The sequence below is a fragment of the Epinephelus fuscoguttatus genome, linkage group LG1, assembly GCF_011397635.1.
Source record: "Epinephelus fuscoguttatus linkage group LG1, E.fuscoguttatus.final_Chr_v1".
Taxonomy (NCBI): Eukaryota; Metazoa; Chordata; class Actinopteri; order Perciformes; family Serranidae; genus Epinephelus; species Epinephelus fuscoguttatus.
The window spans coordinates 37,852,110-37,870,003 of NC_064752.1; the positions used below are offsets into that span (position 1 = coordinate 37,852,110).

Consider the following 17,894-nt stretch of genomic DNA (forward strand, 5'->3'; position numbering starts at 1 on the left):
AGAGGGACTTATGTTTTTTAATTAGGTTTAGGGGAGGGGTATACAAATTTAAGTGGTTGTATTTTGTATTTATCTTACCACTGAGTTTTAAAGACAACATTACTTAATTTCACCCTTTATTATAGCCACAAACATCAAAAACAGAAACTGTCAATTTTGAAATTTCCAAGGGTTTTTGGTCACATCATGTTCAATGAAGGCTTCTGTCAGAAAAAGAAGAAGGAAAAAAATCAAATCTGAACTTAAAATTGTGGTACTTCATCAAAACCACTTAATTCTATGTCTTATTTAAGATTTGGCTAAAAAGAAACTGCAAAGTGGCGTCGGTGACAAGAGTAAAAAACCAAGGCTTTTTTTCCACGCCAGGACATCCTCTTTGACTTTTAACTTGCAAACATCAAAGGGTCCCTTTTTTAATATGTAATCACTAATTTATGGTGGAGGGAGGGTCATGCATTTTCTGGCAGTCACTCAGGGAGGCTCACGGGAAAACAGCTGTAACTTCAAAAATGAAGTCACACCCCGGCCACCCCTCCTCTGATAAGTGAAGAACAGACCCTCAGTGAGTCTCCAACAGAACATCCTCACAAGTCTGCTCCAAAGCTGAAACCTTTGACATTTATGTCTGATGTTTATAGGTTCCCACCCCATATCTCCACTGATGACCAAAACTGAGGAAATAACAGCTGATTTTTTTTTTTTTTTATCTTTGTTCATGTCTGTTTGTTGACATTGGTTTTTGTCTATCTATTGAGTCTATTTTTTGTGTTGACATCTTTTTATTTTAACTCATAACTCTGTCTCAATAATATTGTTTGTAACTCTTACATCATTAATCTCACAATCTTAAACCACCTTTATAAATGAGCAGCAGTTGTATCATCTGCTGATAAAGTACTGCCCATCACTTCACTTGTTTCACTCTGTTCACAAGACTGATTTGAATGTCCCTGTTCTCTGTTTCGATCTTGGTGGATTTTGGACAGTAGACTATAACGGGTACACATGACAGGTGTCTTTCAAAATCAACAGTGGGCTACATATTTAAATTTAAAGGTGCTCAAGACCACGCTCACAAAAAACTTTTGTTAAATCTTAAAGGTCCAGTGTGCATGGTTCAGGGGCATCTATTGGCAAGACTGGTTTCTAATATTCATGACTATGTTTTCATTTGTTTATAATCATCTGAAAATAAGAATAGTTTACTTTTTGGTATCTTTCAATGAGCAGTTTATATCTACACACAGAGCAGGTCCTCTCTGATAGCAAGAGAGATACTAGAGACAAACCAAACACTGGTTCTAGATACAGCCATTTGCATTTTCATGTTGGTCACCGTAGTTCCTCTACATGTTTGGCACAAAGAAGAAGTATTAGTTCTGCAACCTTTCCACTAGGTTCCACTAAACTCTACACACTGGATGTTTAAGTATGTTGCAGAGGGTCATTTACATACATTTTTTTGATGCACAAACTGCTGCAATCCCACATATATTATTTGATGCCCCTTTTCATAATATTCTGAATATAATACTCTACATCTGTAATGGCACATTAATGTTTGAAAGTGCACAAAGGGAAGCAGACAGCTCCACCACCATCACTCACTGTGTAGCATGCTGACTACCACCACTACCACTGATTTGGCAGCTGACAGGGTGGGGGCAGAGCCTTTACTTGATAGGTGCATGGCACACACAAAATAACAATGACTACATCATATAGGAAATCCACTGGCTGCTGTGGAGTAATAAATGTCTTTGTCAAATAATGAAATCTCGACATCTAGTGGCGAAGAATAGACCTACACCTTAAAATAATGACTTTTCACCTTTCACCCAGGCTGTTAAGAGTTTCTGTAAGGGTTATTTCTTCACTGTGTGCAGGTAACAGTGAGGTCTATGAATAATAAGGATAAGAGTAATTAGGACATGGGCTCTGAAAAGGGATGTTGATGATGGATTTTTTTTTTCATTTACAAGTTTACAACTTTATGTGCACAAAAAAAAAAAGTTCCTATCTGCAACCCTAAAACTAAACCAAGGGTTTGGGTGTGTGTCGAGTTGTGACACCATGTGTGTGCTTTAATAACAAATTTATAACTGAAAATATTGAACAAACTGGTTTAGTTACTGGTACACACCTCTTTCTGAAAAAGACAAAGAGCAAGCTGAATGTCAGGCTGTGACAACAAATAACATGGAATTCACATCCTGTATTTTTAGGGCACAACCATGCAAATAAGTGGGGACTAGATTTTTCTCTACAATTAATAACTTTTTTAGGGCTGCAACAAATTTTTATTTCCAGCATTTATTAGTCTATAAAAATGTTTTCAGTGACTCTGTTAAAGGTGTACTATGCAGGGTTTTCCTTACAAACAATTTTTAGACTCATGCAAAAGTTAACTCTCTCAATCACCACCCATGACCCACTGCGAGTATGTGGCCATTCGTGGGTTAAAAGGCCCCTCCACCTTTCCTACAGTGAGACAAAGAGACTTTGTGGCAAAATTTTGTGTCTCTTATAGCCAATTGTGTGTCTCTTCCTGGTCAGTTTGTGTTCATTTGAGTGACACTTTGCAAGTGAAGTCCAGGTGGATCCTTAGGCCTGTGCTCGGTCAGCCTGTTCAGTCATCCATCTGTGTGTGTGGTGGTGTACTTACATAATTATGTACCTTTCCTCTGCCTGTATTTTCTTATTATTTTGCTGTGTTTGGGACATTCATGGGTACAATGTGCAGGTGAGGTCAGGACTTTATAAAAAGGTAGTAGCCAGGTGCCAGGCTGTAGGAAGCAAATCATGGACACAGCACTGAAGAACAGAACAACATTGAGGAGGAACGCTAAGTGGACAAAGCTGGGGCTGGCTTTCACTTCACGTGTGATACTGTTTACAAACACCTTTGACCTATAAAATAAAAAATAGTGACAAATGCCCACCACCAGACAGTTCACACAGCCCCATGTATCATCTTCAAACTGCTTCTGTTTGCTCTTAGTATAAACCCCCAAAGCATTCAATTTACTGATAAAAACACGTAAAGCAATAAATACTCGTATTTGTGAAGTTTAAAGTCAGCTTTTCAATTGACCTCAAAAAAGAATCAGTTATCAAATGTGTTATTTACTCTCAGTTGATTAATCTGATCACTTAAGTACCCAACTATTTTTATAAATAAAGCAAGCACTTGTGTTAGGATGGATACTGACACAATTTCATAAATCTGATTGGAATTTATTTTCCCGTGGATTAAAAGACACTGAGACAAAGGAAGTTACATCATAATATCCAGGAAACAGCTGCAGTATGGTATTCAACATCAGCTTCCCCAAAACATCTTTATTTGAACAGGATGGTCATACTGTTGTCAGTGTGGTAGAGGAGAATGAGAGCGACACAGTCCTGTTTTCATGATCAATATACACATAACAGTATGTGTGCGTGTGTGTGATGGATTAGATTGGGGTTAGCTCTGGGAGGAAATCCATGAAAAGATGCATAGCCTGCCAACACATTTTTTTTAAGTTCATGTGGGCTCATGGGCATTTAGACTATGCATGATTCACCCTTTCCAAAGCGACGTAGAAACTCGTCTTGTCATCCAAACAGTGCCAGCCGATTGGTCCAATCTCACAATCTGCACAGATAAGATACTTGATTCTCCCCACGTCCTTAGTGAAGCCCACATTCTCAAAAGTGAACATGTCCTCCACAAACCAGTGGGCGGTCAGAGTGTCCCCGTCCACTGAGCCCTCTGTATTGCTGAGGCCGCTCTTTTTCCGCATGGATGGTAGGAACAGCTGGTGGGAGAAAACAAGCCTCAGATGACACAGAAACACTTCAGAAAGAGCTCAATATCAGAAGTGCAATATGAGTTTTGGACCTAGCATACACTTGAACAGGTTGCACTGACCTTGCTGTAACATAAAAATGAAAAAAAAAAAAAAATCAGACTACATCACTCTGGTCCCCAGAAACCTCCATAGGCTACCTGTTGCTTTTAAAGATCCTCCTCCTCCTGGTATACAAAGCTTTAGATGGCCTCTGTATATAACATCCTCTAAGAGTATAAACACTGCAGACTTCTCAGGTCAAGGGGCACCGATCTCCTTCATATTCAAGTTTTTTTTAAAAATGTTAAAATGTACAATTCTGCAGTGTTAGAGAAAGTTTTTTTCCCCACAATGCACATTTTTCTTTTTATTTTAAGTTTAAACAAAATCCATCATAAATACCGGTAAGCATCATATATTAACACAAGCTCCCATATATATATATACCAGAGATGAGGGAAAAAGACCAACTACAACCAAAGGAACAACAATACAAACAAATACATACAAATACAAACAAAATAACAACAATAATAATACTGACACATACAGTCACACACTGACATCATCTCCAAGGTTAAACCTAGCCATCCTTCAGTTAAATGGGATTGTTACATTCACCCCTAAGTTGCGTGTAGCCAACCAGTTACAGGGCCCCATGTAGACATATACTGGTTAGAGAAAGTTTTTAGATCCTTTACTAATGTAAAAGTAGAAATAATACAAATTCTCCATTACAAATTAAAATGTATCAATTTAAAACACTGCATAAATAAAAAAACATGACTATTATTAGCATAATAAATGCACTTAAAAGTATCAAAAGTAATAATACTCATTGCATAAACATTGCCTTTGTGAGTGTTTTACCGTCAGATATTATCACAAGATTATTATTGCACACAACATGTAAGTAGGATTTTTCTGTTGTAGTTGGTCAGAATGAAGCTATTGACTATTATTTATACTATTAGGTAGTTTAATCTATAACACCGAATCATATATTTGACATATATATGTTTGGAATGTTACATCTTTGTCTGCAAAATAATTAGTTACTGATTAATTAATCTTTATTACTAATTTATTAACTAATTAATATTGACAATATTAACTATATTTCCCTATGAACAGTCCTGGAGTACAAGTGTACAGTAGCGTAAAATAGAAATACTCAAGTCATATGCCTAACATTTGTACTTCATTAGAGTACTTGAGTAAATGTACACACACTGTACCACTGGTTTTATTGTCATATAAAGCACCTTGGGTGACATGGTGCTGCTGAAAACTATTGATATATACATACTACCTGAGGGCAGACAGGTTAAGCAATGTATCAGCCCACTGATGGGCAGGACAGCGTACCTCTTTCTCTGCCATCACAGCCATCCCCGGGCACAGCACCTTGGATCCGCAGCGCTGACACACGACAGACTTGCTGTTCTTCCCGTCCTCAGACACCAGGTCGGACCGGTCCGTGCTGTCTTTGGACTGCTGACTGTTGTCCATGTCGAGCCCTGACGAACAGCACACTCACTGTGATGTACATGCACCAAACAGGCCTGAGTCTCAGTATCTTCCAACAGGCTGAACCAAGCGACAGTAATTAACTGTAAGGGCTAAGTGGCTAATGGGAAATTACAAGGCTATGTTAACGAAAAGAAAGATGGGGCGCATACAGACAGAGTGGACCGGAAGTACGAGTTTACGGAATCTTTGTAGTGCGGAAGTCCGGGACAAAGAAATACACTAACCTAATATTTACATTCTTCAGTTTCCACAATATATTAACTATGGCAAACTTTACGCCGAGCCACGGTCTGAGGGGTCCATATTAAGAGCTTACCAGAATAAATGTTATTAATATGTTAAACTATAACAGTCAAACTAACTGTACACCCCACCCGCTACATTCATGCTAACATGTGCTAACGCTAAACTCAGCACGCTAAAGACCAGACAAATAACTACATTACGCATCCACACTGTTAGAGACACACAGCTTAGTAAAGTTGAATAACTCGTACCTAGATACTGAAGGAAAGACAAGGTTGAATACGACGATAAAATCGTAAGGGTTAGCTAAAGCCCGGCTAGCATACTAACTATTGTTGAAGTTGACCAACCACTATATACTCTCGTACAGAAACACACGGCGGTGCTTGGGTTCCTCATTAAACAGCCTCTGTAGGTAGTATTGTTAACCAAAATGTAACGACGTTAGAAAATAAATGTAATGTAGAAACTTAATCTTCTTAATAATAGCCTGGTTGCTTTTAACTGTCTCCAAAATAACTGTAACTAAGCTATATGAAATAACAACAGAGGTAGGGCTTTATTATGGATTTTTGACAATATCACTAAAGAAATTTTCAAAACACAAAGCACAAGATTTTTGACAATATTACATTCTCAATATAATATTGGGTTAGGCAATGGTTCAAGAAATGTTTAGATATTTTACTTGTTACTTCTTTTAGATGTTATACCTCAGTGTAAAACACTTAACAAGTAAAACCCCTTCAATTAATTGTTACCTAGTAAAAGTACGTAAGTATTACCAGCAAATGGTACCTAAGAACAAATATTATTTTTCTTATTTCTGGTGCATTTTTCTCTGAGCAGCATTTTAATGCAACTTTAACTACAATCGTCACATAAATGTGAGTAAAAGGCACACTATACCTTTCTAATGTTGTGAAGTAGAAGGAAAAATGAGCATAAAATGACACTAGAAATACTGCCTCACAGTTGTATACCTCTGTGCACCAGTCAAGTTGCACTTACAGTTTGAAATCATGTCTATAAAAACATAGATGCTTCACACACATCTGCCCCCCAGCAACACAGAGGAGCTATACAATCAGCACCGTTTCAAGCTGGACACCCAAGATTAGTGTCACCAATACAGTATTTAACCCAAAGTCTCCCCTTCTGTTCATTAGATATGACTTTAAATACTGGCCAGAATTTTTTGACTGTCACATTATGATGTGACAGTGAGGCTGTTTTGCGAGGTCACAGTGACCTTAACTTTTGACCTTCGACCACCAAGTTCTCATCAGTTCATTCACATTGACATTTGTGCCAAATATGGGGAAACCCCTCGAAGGCCTTCTTGGGATAGTGTGCTCATGAGAATGAGACAAACGCAAGGTCACAGTAACCTTGACCTTTGACTACCCAATTCTCAGTTCATTGTTAAATCTAAGTGAGAGTCTATGTCAAATTTGAAGTGATTCCCTCCAAGTGTTATTGGGATATTGTGTTCACAAGAATGAGATGGATACAAGGTCACAGTGACCTTTGACCACCAAAATCTGATCACTTTATTGTGGAATCCAAGTGGAAGTTTGTGGAAATTTGAAGAAATTCTGTTAAGGTGTTCATGAGATATCGCATTCACGAAAATGGGACAGACGGACAACCTGAAAACGTAATGCCTGCGGCCACAGCTATCGCTGGTGCAGAGGCATATAAATCCTGGCTGCCAGGTGGATGATTTAGGGAAGGCCTATTTAACTCAATCCTGAGGAGACTGGAGATGTAGTCAGACTCTGTGTTGCCCCACATAACATGCTTGCCTAAAATGATGCTGCAGCCAGATACAATCCACCTACAGGGCAGCATCAGGAGAGTTTGTACCAGATAAATGGAGGAGGCTGATCACCTGAGGCAACAACCTATTAAGGCCAGGACTACTAACACTGCAGAGCTGCAACTACAGACCAAAGCAACCTGAAGTTCCTGACACCATAGGGTCTTGTGCCCTGGCAGGAGAGACTGTTTAAACTAGTGATGTATATTTTGTGAAAACAGAGCTGTTGACCAACTCACAAAAAGGTTCACTGCTGGGTTTAATCTATCAGACAATGTTTTGATCGACTGAATAAAATAATTTTTTTAAAATATAAAATGTTCAATGATTGTGAAGCCTTGAAGGAGGCATGCTGTCTCTCAAGTGCTCTCTAGGTATGTCTGACTTAATAACAGCTCTAAGTGTTCTCCAACCAGCATCCAATCCCAGGAAATGAGAGAAATGAGGAGCTGTTGTTTAGCTTTGGTTGATGTGGTTAAAACACAGTAACTGTTGATATATGTAACTCATAGAACACTATTTTAAGTAAACATAATTTTGTATGGTGATAAGATGCATGATAAGGTGTAGAACATGAATCGTCTTATCTTCATCGTCTACTGCTGATGTCGAATATGCAAATGTCATAGGCTTCTACTGTTTATTGTAAGACACGACTGACACCATGTTTGTACATGTGGAAAAAAATTTATTACAATAATTTTCCGAGATTACCATTAATAAATATTTATGTTTACATTTCAGTGAAATGTATGATTTATCACTTTCTACACAGGACATTACACAAAGTCAAGAATACACATTGTTTTAGTCTTTGTAATAAAGCTCGAATAAGTTGATCTAGAAAAAGGAGTCTTAAACAGCAGTTGATACAACCTATCCATGGAGTCGTAAGTTCAATAATGATTCGATTGTATATGGCAAGGAAAACAAGAAAAGTCAACATCTGGAAATCCTTGAAGCTCCCTTGACTGTTAAGATAGGCCGTTTTATTTAAAAACATTTCCATTGGCCTAAGGCACAGGAATACTAAAAGTTTATATCAATCATACATAACACATTTTAAACCCCATACGGTGATTTAAAGTTTTGAATTTAATAGTATACACTTAAGGTGCATTTGATATTTACACCTCTCATTGCATCTGAAATCTAGCACAAAAGAAATATCTCTAGCTGACAAAAACACAATTTGACCAATCCAGATCTGTACATTGTGCGTAGCCCAGGAACTGTTGCTCTAGAAATTAATCAACAATGTGTTGTCTGTCTGAAACATGATGGCGGGGGAGTTCTTTTCACTTCCATATTTTAAGCATTTTAGTCTAACGTCATCTGGGCAGATACATGTTTGCACAGTTGCAGCTTTTCTAGGCCTTTTGGGCGTTTGTCAATTAAAATTGCATCAAATTGCAAAGGAAGTTCATACAAATTTCAGTATAAAGTTCAAAGAAACTCAGGAATCAGTTTAAAGGGATAGTTTGAATCTTTTGAAGCAGGGTTGTATGAGGCACTGATCCACTGTCAGTGTATTACATACAGTAGATGTCAGTCAGCACAGAGGCAGGCAGAAGTACTGCCCCTGAAGCTAAGCGATGTACTGCTGTGAAGCAAATCGTATTTTGGCCACCTAAATAAATCAATATCAGTTTAACTGTACACAATACTTAAAATATTTACACCACTTTGCCTTGCTGTCAGACAGCGGATTCCAAAAGGTAACTGAAGATGTTATATTGCTCTCTCTTTAAAGCCAGCCTCTACTGAGAAAAACAACAATTTAACATGGTCAAAAACAGAAGCTGCTGGTGTACCACTGCCTCGATTAGTTAGTTTGTGTTTTTGTGTGACTTTGGTGTTTTAAACTGTGCCCAGCAAGTAATAGTCGTGATTTAAACGGACTGGCTATATTTAGCTCCGATTTAGTCTAGCTATGTGTAACCCAAATCTAGCCGATTTAATTTTGAAATTGATTAAATGTAAGTTTCGCCGTTGCAGATGGCGCGCGGTATGATATTCAATCACGTATGGAGAGTCAACAGTAATTAAAATATGTTTATCTCCATTTTTTGGACATGGTCTCTACATAGCCATATAATTGATGACGTCTACCAAATTTTCACTGACAGCCCAAATTCAGCCGTGATTTAGCCTAGACGTCAGGTCTTCATGTAGATGGCTATTAGACGTTTTTTAAACCAAAAAATGCTTGCTGGGTGAGTTCAGATTCACCAGAGTCACACAATAACACAAACATACAAACTGACTGTGGTAGCAGTAGACCAGCAGCTCCTGTGTTCAACGATGTTTTTGTCGTGGAGTCTGGTGACATTGACGAGAGTGCAGGCGGGGAACTGAAGCCATGAACTGTTTCTCCAAACTGGGGCCATGCTGACCGCCATCTACTGTAAGTACTACACCGACTTAAGGTAAGTACCTCATACAGCCCCACTTCAAAAGACCATAACTATCCCTTTTATGTATAAATCCCTTTGATTTCCAATCATTCTGGGAAGAACTGTGATGACAATTACACCATGTGTTACTCAGACACATGTATAGATCGAATTTATAGTATCCAAGCTCTATATTTCTTTCATAATATTGTATTGTATTTTGTTTAATTATGATTTAAGGGTACTGACTGGGCCTAAAGAGTACAGCTCATGTTTTATTGCAGAGCGGGCATGGGTGGGTCTGTAGTAGTCCTCTAAGTTTTGACATACAGCTGCTCAATCAGTGTCAGCACAGTTAGAAAGCATCTGGCAGCATCTATACACACTATAGGTGCATACTTTATCCTCTTAATACAAATGTGTGCCTGCCCTCAAGCACCTAAATGGTCCTGGACTGCTCTACACCTCACTCCTGGTGGACAGTACATTCATCCTCTAACCTGCATGGAAAGTGGGAGGGAGGATAGGAATGGTTTACAGTATGTGCCCTCTGCTACAGCACAAATAATACGCTCTGTACCCTTTGTGCAATGGTAACAGACTATGAAGAGGTCGGGGTACTAGTGAGCTTCTAGGAAGTGACCATCAGTTACAGTAATATACGATTTTGGTTAAAATCCCATTTTGACCTTACTTGAAAATGTAGGCTTCAAGTTTCAGAATTATTGAAGAAGTAGTGCCTGTTGAAGATTCCCTCTGTAGTTCAGTGGCTAGTTAATGCTACTTTATCGGAGCAAAAAAGAGCCAAACAGAAAGACCACCAAAACCCAAACAAGATGTTAGCAAATCAGAAGTACAGAAGGAGCAATAAGTGACTATATTGAATTCCAGCAGCATTTAAAGTGATTGTGTGTGCATGTGTTGTGTGTATGTGTATGTATGTGTGTGTGTGTGTGTGTGTGTGTGTGTGTGTGTGTGTGTGTGTGTGTGTGTGTGCGCGAGGTGTTTGTGGGACTATAAAGAAAAGTATGAGTAAGTCACAGTCAGGCCTCTCAGAGTAGAGAGTCATCTGTGCATCCTCCCTCCAGGCCGTAGCGGAACTCCTGCAGGTTGGAAACCCCGTAGAAATGGATGAACGCCGCCGCAACGACCAGAACATGGAAAATCTGATGAGAGTGGAACTAGAAGGAGAGAAAGAGATGTTTTTTTTGTCAGTTTCATTCATTATAATTTGCCTGTGTTTGATCAAACAAAAGAGATAACAGCTGTGTCTGAAACTGCTCCTATTGTTCACTAATTCTTTATTTCATACGGTGAAGAAAATACACACTCAGTCGTGTACTCCTGGAAGATTTTGGTCTGCTGTGAATGATGATGTCTTTTGGGCGCCAAAAAAAATATAATGTGCCACAAGCTGGCATTGAATTTCTGGTCACACTCAAAATCAGGTTGACTTATTTCCGATTAAAGTCCAAATTTTACAAATTTCAGACTGTATATCATAGAGTTAAAAAGCGTGTAACATTTGAGAACGCTGGCTTTTTCATTAAAAGAAGAAACAGTTTTGTAAAAACGTTTTTCAGTTTTTAATATATATATCGTGATAAAAGATTTTGGCCATATCACCTATCCCTATACTTGAGTGGAAAAATTAAAAGCAATACTTCACCATTACTGCCTCATATCAGAAACATTCACATTTGTCATCCAAGTAGCAAAGGAGAAGCACTGCATTATGTTCATTACGTTAACATGTCTAAACATGGCATCTCCTCCATTATGGTAAATATGGTAAAATGTAATTATGAATCAATGTTCTCATTTTTATTGGTGGTGAAACTAAACTGTTTTGCACAACTAATCACCTGACTTTCTTAAGCTCTGGTTTGTAATCTAAGCACATCAAATACTCACCCAGATGTCACACTTTCCAGGAAAATAGCGCTCAGGGATCCTGGCTGCGTACAGACCAGCACCAGTGATATACATGGCACCCATCAGGTAGAACCAACCCATCTGGCCCACTGTGGTAGCCTTAACAAAGCCCTCCTCGATGGTGAAGTGCATGGTGGGGACAATGCCGCTTAATCCAAGACCCATGAACACACCTAAGAGAGGCATGGACTTCAGTTACTTTGCGTTATTTTGAGGACATTATAGGGAAAAGTGCGCAATGTGTTCAACTGCTGAGCACCTGCTCTTGTAGGTCTGTGACGAGGTGTAGAAAACCGGTCCCACTGGGCCACTATGATGGCGGCGATGCCGAGGACACATACAATGGTGAGGTAGATAAGTCGAGGCTGAGGGGAACAATAGAACGAGTAGTACAGCCAGGGCACGAAGGAGCCCATGATCAGGAGGGCAATGCCCGAGTAGTCAAGCCTGAAGAGAGGGGGCGACACAGACACAACAGCTGGGTGTTTGGCTGGAAGATCTGCTGGATGCAAGAGAGCTGATGTGTTTCTCATGTTTCTAAACACATGTATTTTTCCCCAATTTGTTTTTTGCACCATGTCGACCTTATGGTAAAAGTTGGTACATTTCTAAGTCTATTCCAATTGAATAATCACTGCTCGTTTAGACTGTGCATGGACATTATAGCATAGAGAATAATAATTCAACCTAAATTAACTTAAGGCTGCTGTAGTCTACAGGAGTAAATGCACTTATCTAGCAACTTTATCCTCAGATCAGTACAAAGTGCTTCACCATGCCACACAGATCAGTGTTTTTTATGTTAGATCTGACTGAACTTGGGACCATTCTGCCTTGAATAATGATGGTGGGTGTCTCCCTCCTGCCTACTACAAGGGCAGTGAGTCTAAAATAGGAGAACACTTTGACAGCTACAAATGATTTTGTTAAGACACACAAGACAATTATGTGAGAAGCAATGTCTGACAGAGGCCTTACTTGGAGAAGGTGCGAGACACTTTCTCAGAGTGGCAGTAGACAGTATGAAAAAGCCAGGAGAAGCTGAGGCAGAGCACAGCTCCCAGGAAGAACATCCCAAACACCACTTTCTCTTGCAGCGGGGCCATAAAATACATGTTGGGCCGCAGCATGGTTAACGTGCCCAGACAAAGGAATAAGATCAGCCCTGGGGGAGAAATGAGGCCAGTTTTACTTTCAGCCGACAAGAGAGGAGGCCAGAGCTATTCAGAGTTAACCGGTTAAAAATGGGTTAACAAAATAACATGTCAGGTTGTAAACAAACTTTGAATCTGCTGCTAACATATTATTTTCAACAATTTTAGGAATGTTGCATAAGGCGTTGTATTCTGACCTAACAGGTGAGTCCAGATGTTTCCTGTCTCAGTGTGAATTCTGAAGATGCTTCCAAAACAGGCCCGGAAGGAGGGCATAGGAGGCCGATGTCCATGCAGGAGGTAATCGTTGTCCTTTAGCCACTCTGGCAGGACGTGGAAAGGGATGACCCTCCAGCGCCCCTCCCACACCTGAAAAGGAAGAATAACTTTCACTCACCGACGCATACTTTTACAATCCCCAATTGATAAAGCTTATAGTTAGGGCTGGCTCAGGCTTGCCGTGTACCAGCCCCTAGTTAAGGCCAAAAGACACCGGCGGCGTCATATGACAGCGGCGTCATTGACGCGAGTCAAGTGCCGCCTCCAACACACACAAAAAGTGTCGCGCTGCGGGGCGTCAACTGGATTTCTATTGCACACTCCAGTCCGCTACGCTGGGAAGTACAAAATAGCGCTTTTTCAAGGGCAGCGAAGCTGGAAAAATAGGACAATAGCGTAAAGTGCCGCGGTGCGGCACGTTGACGCGTGTCGAGCCGCCACCGGTGTGGGTTTTTGTTGAAGTTTTGAAAGTGAAATTCTTTCCCATATTGCTTGATATATGAGTTCAGATGCTCAGCAGTCTGGGGTCGTATTTTGTGCTTCATAATGTGCCACACATTTTCTAAAAGAGAGGCAGGTCTGTGCTGCAGGCAGGCCAGTCTGGAATCAGCCCTCTTTTACTACGAAGCCACGCTGTTGTAACACGTGCACAATGTGTCTTATTGTCTTGCCGGAATAAGCAGGGTGGTCTGTAAAAAAGACGGCGTTTGGATGGCAGCATATTGTTTCAAAACCTGGATATACCTTTCAGTATTCATGATGCTGAAACACATCAGGATACCATCACAGATACTGGCTTTTGAACTTTGTGCTGGTAACAACCTGGGTGGTCCTTTTCCTTTCCAGCCCAGAGGACATGAAGTCCATGATTTCCAAAAACAGACCACAGCACACTTTTCCACTTTGCATCAGTTCAGCCTGAGCTCTGACCCAGAGAAGTCAGTGGTGTTTCTGGAGGTTGTTGAAATATGACTTTCCCTTTGCATGGTAGAGTCTAAACTTGCATTTGTAGATGTAGGTCAAAAACGATTAGCAAATCATTGCATTCTGTGCGTTCCAACTTTTTTGGAATTGGGGTTGTACAATTACTATATGGCTCTTACACTGAAAGCCAACAAGGATGATGCAGAGATGAACTTTTTGCAACAGACAATTACTTTACATGCAGTTTAAATATCTAGAGTTTAAGTGTTAATAATCTTAATTGAGATTTAAGTAAAATAGACAGTGTATTTGGTGTTATGAGTAGTTGTAAACGTTCTAAAATAACTTTGTATTCTCAAAGTCCTTCAGTAGCAGTAAAATCAACACCCTAAAATTTGTAAAATAAACAGGTATGTATAGGTATATGAATTGAGAAATGTCGGATTTATTGTAACTGACTTTGATCACTCTACATAGCCAGGTATGGCAGACAAAATCATGTTTCTTTTACAAGTGAAGGCAGCATCATCTCCATCTCCAACACACAGTTAGTTGGCGAGATCTTTTTGATCAAGGTTCTTCTCAATATCTAAATGTGTTGTGATGCTATTTTACTGACAAATACATTCTTTGTTGTGAGCTGACACTTGTCTCACATGGTGACTTGTGTGAGTCTTATACAACACACGACATGTCTGACATGAAATAATTAAAAAACAAGACAACAATAAAAACACCACATATGGCTCAGTTGAACTGCACCGCAGTCACAGGTTAATCCCTGTTTGTTGCTGTCCACCCAGATCTGCAACAGTATGTCTATTACCCTGCCTGCTAACCTACAGTATTCTACTACACCATGTATAAACTTTGAGGTGAACACGGTGTTGAATTTCAGCTCATTTTACATGGCTGACGCAATATTTATTGCAGGTGCCTACTTGTGTAATGTTATCAGATCATTCATTCTCCTTATTGCATCACATTTGTTTATCAACCATCATTTACCAGTCACAATAACTTTTGTCAGATTGAGCGGAATCTGTCATTGAAAGAATCAGAAGTAACTGATATATTCATAATGATAGTACCTATATCAATACTTGTCACTGTTGAAATCTGTCTTCATTCTCTCACACTAAAGCAGATTGGATAACACGTGCTGACCTGTTCATACCAACCCCAAAGACATGTTTATTTAGGTCCCTGGAAGTTTAGCCAAATAATATCTGGATTTGGTACCTATACCAGTTGTGCATTAATTAATTCAAGAAGACATTTTTACCTTGTGTACAAACTCCTCCATCTTCTCCATGGCATGATGAGCCTGAAGTGGTAAGGTCAGGACCTCTCCCACCTCATCATCATCCTCTTCCTCATCAGCAAGCATCGCGGCTCCCTTTAAAGAGATCACAAGGGCATACTGAAGCATCTGAGCCCTAAAAACTGCTCTGTGTATTCCTGTGAAACAGTCCTACCTCTGAATGGACGCCTTTAGATGCTGCCGCTCGCCCCCCTCCCTCCTCCAGCAGTGGCCCCAGCTCCATCAGCTCAACATCTGGGACACGGCAGTCCTCAGAGATCCGGCAGTCTGCATCACTTGCAGACCCGTTTCGGCCTGACATAGGGAGACTGCCTGATGACCCACTCACAGCCTCTGTGTTCTGCTTCAGAAGGTACACTTCAGTTTCCTCCTGAGCAACCAGAACCACAATCAGCTCTACTGGCTAAGTATGTTGACATACACATGAAATTTGACTCCAGTTCTCTGAGCTCTTAATATACTCTGCACTGCAGGGAGCAAATTTACAGGAAGATACAATAATAGGCATAGAGCTACGCAAAGACAATAAACCACAGAAAGATGAGTAAAAATGAACACAATCGCTATCATAAACAGCCAAAAAGTGGGAAATAAACAGTATATGCAGGTGAGACTGTTACTATGTTTGTGTATATACAAGGTTGTGTACAAAATTACATGTCAGTACAAAAAAGCTGGAATCGTAATGGTATAGATAATAGGTAGATATGCATGATATGTATGTGGCTGATGTGTTATTGCCCACTAATTGAAAGAATGTAATCATTCCAAAAATTAAAATTTCAGCTATTATTTCATCCAATAATGTGAAGCCTGTTTACAAACACTGCAGACATGAGATTTCACCTGAAAGTGGCTCAGAACCCAAAGTATTTTTGAGGTCCGTTCTTCAAATGATTTTTCTAAAGCCTCTAAATGCTTGTCCGTAGGGCCAGAATGTCTGGCATTAATTAGCCTAAATATTAAAAAATATATTTGTAATAAAATACAATAAAAACTCAGGGTTTCTGAGTTATACTATCACATACATGTTTACAATCGTTCAATATATTCTTTAATTTATCATTAATGAATGTGCTCTAACACAGCAATCAAAAAATAATCTCATCAGTATTTATTGGTATCAGCCAGAATAAACAGGTTGGTCCTGATATTACATATTTAAGCATCACTAATGATACGCTAGTCAATACACACAGATGATTTTATGTGCATATATTGAAGGATACAGTAAATGTACAGCACATACAGTCTGCATCGCCTCACATAAACAACAAAGAAAGGATATTATGCAATGTGTACACTGCAATATAGGATACAGTGCGGTGATTGAGTATTGCAGGGTTACTAAAGATCAATAACTAACATTTAAAGTGCTACACTGTCATCTAGCTGCTGATTTAAAATGGCTGGTGATTAATCTGGGTCTCATTTGAAATCTGTGTTTCATCGATCACAACAAGAGAACAAAGAGGCAGCTCAACTTACTTTGATCTATGTCACCATCCAAAATTACCGGTTGACAATTACAGTAGTGACAATACTTGAGATTATCAGCAAGGATACATATATTTGATAAAAGGCTGAGGCTGACAGCACCAACAAAATGTTTTACCGAGTAACTGCTTAAGCACCAGCCAGCCAGACGGATGTTGATTAGCACAGCGTCAGACGGAACATGGAGTACAAAATGTAAACAACCGCAAGATACCGACGGCTTAACGTAAATCCATCGTGTTTCCACGGATGGGGACACTTCATAGCAAGCGGGTGAATTACAGTGGAAGTTAAAAGCACTGTACCGTTTACAAGTTAGCAGGTCACGGAGCGCTCATATATCAGCTTGCTAATGTTACCTTTAAGCTAGCGCTGAGCTGTCGCTAACGTTAACCAGTCGAGCAGGCGACACTGGTTTGTGGATAAACTTGCTTGCGGTGAGATAAAAGTCTTTACGACGACACCAACGTTTAACGCTATCTAGTAAGCATATTGTACCGACACCTGCTATGGCAATTTAATTAAATGGACATAAGTTACCTGACAAGGTAGCCTTCAAACCAGGAAGGTGAATTATTTATCGAAATGCGAAACACAATTCTTTCCGGAAGTGGAGCGCTCTTCCGTAAAGCTATCCTTTTTTCAAAATAAAAGCACCCATTCAAACGTAGAAAAACAAATATATTTACATATTTTGTTAAGCGAAAGCCTCTCATTGTTTACATTTATATGTCTTTCAAATGGGATTAAAAACAAATTAATGCAGAAATATAAAAAAAAATGTTTGTTTGTTTTCCAAACCGTTTATTTCGAGGATATCAAATACATTTACTACAGTGAGTTTTGGGGAAAATTCTATCAATATCTATTTATGCTTTCAAGTATCTTATATTAAAAATGTATATTATAATTGTATTAAAAAGATTAAACATTTTTTTTCTATTGAGA

The 17,894-nt window shown here is 39.3% G+C and overlaps 2 protein-coding genes across 4 annotated transcripts; both read right to left on the minus strand.

The window, feature by feature from the left end:
* Nucleotides 1-3,209: 3,209 nt before the first annotated feature.
* rabif (RAB interacting factor) lies at nt 3,210-6,022 on the minus strand. Of its 3 annotated transcripts, none has more exons than XM_049576360.1 (3): nt 5,867-5,989; nt 5,205-5,375; nt 3,210-3,803 (listed from the first exon to the last, which is right to left on the minus strand). In XM_049576360.1, exons 2-3 carry the CDS (start codon nt 5,346-5,348, stop codon nt 3,555-3,557), a joined length of 393 nt encoding a protein of 130 aa, XP_049432317.1. In that variant the 5' UTR covers nt 5,349-5,375; nt 5,867-5,989; the 3' UTR covers nt 3,210-3,554. The 3 variants fall into 3 exon arrangements, with proteins under 3 accessions (XP_049432317.1, XP_049432308.1, XP_049432297.1); XM_049576340.1 differs by having other exon boundaries at nt 3,211-3,803; nt 5,205-5,356; nt 5,867-6,022; XM_049576351.1 differs by lacking the exon at nt 5,867-5,989 and having other exon boundaries at nt 5,205-5,853.
* A 2,082-nt stretch (nt 6,023-8,104) lies between these two features.
* Nucleotides 8,105-17,554, minus strand: adipor1a (adiponectin receptor 1a). Its single transcript, XM_049576265.1, has 8 exons — nt 17,487-17,554; nt 15,604-15,819; nt 15,411-15,524; nt 13,120-13,291; nt 12,747-12,933; nt 12,028-12,215; nt 11,748-11,941; nt 8,105-11,014 (listed from the first exon to the last, which is right to left on the minus strand). Exons 2-8 carry the CDS (start codon nt 15,748-15,750, stop codon nt 10,886-10,888), a joined length of 1,131 nt encoding a protein of 376 aa, XP_049432222.1. The 5' UTR covers nt 15,751-15,819; nt 17,487-17,554; the 3' UTR covers nt 8,105-10,885.
* Nucleotides 17,555-17,894: the final 340 nt, after the last annotated feature.

What these genes read in the sequence shown, in the direction of transcription:
- rabif (XM_049576360.1), bottom strand. Translation starts at nt 5,348, where the DNA reads ATGGACAACAGTCAGCAGTCCAAAGACAGCACGGACCGGTCCGACCTG. An exon ending in CTGTGATGGCAGAGAAAGAG is followed by an intron (nt 3,804 to 5,204) that starts GTACGCTGTCCT and finishes TTCTCCCACCAG; the next exon opens with CTGTTCCTACCATCCATGCG.
- adipor1a (XM_049576265.1), bottom strand. Translation starts at nt 15,750, where the DNA reads ATGTCAGGCCGAAACGGGTCTGCAAGTGATGCAGACTGCCGGATCTCT. An exon ending in CTAAAGGCGTCCATTCAGAG is followed by an intron (nt 15,525 to 15,603) that starts GTAGGACTGTTT and finishes ATCTCTTTAAAG; the next exon opens with GGAGCCGCGATGCTTGCTGA. An exon ending in TCACAGACCTACAAGAGCAG is followed by an intron (nt 11,942 to 12,027) that starts GTGCTCAGCAGT and finishes TGCCTCTCTTAG; the next exon opens with GTGTGTTCATGGGTCTTGGA.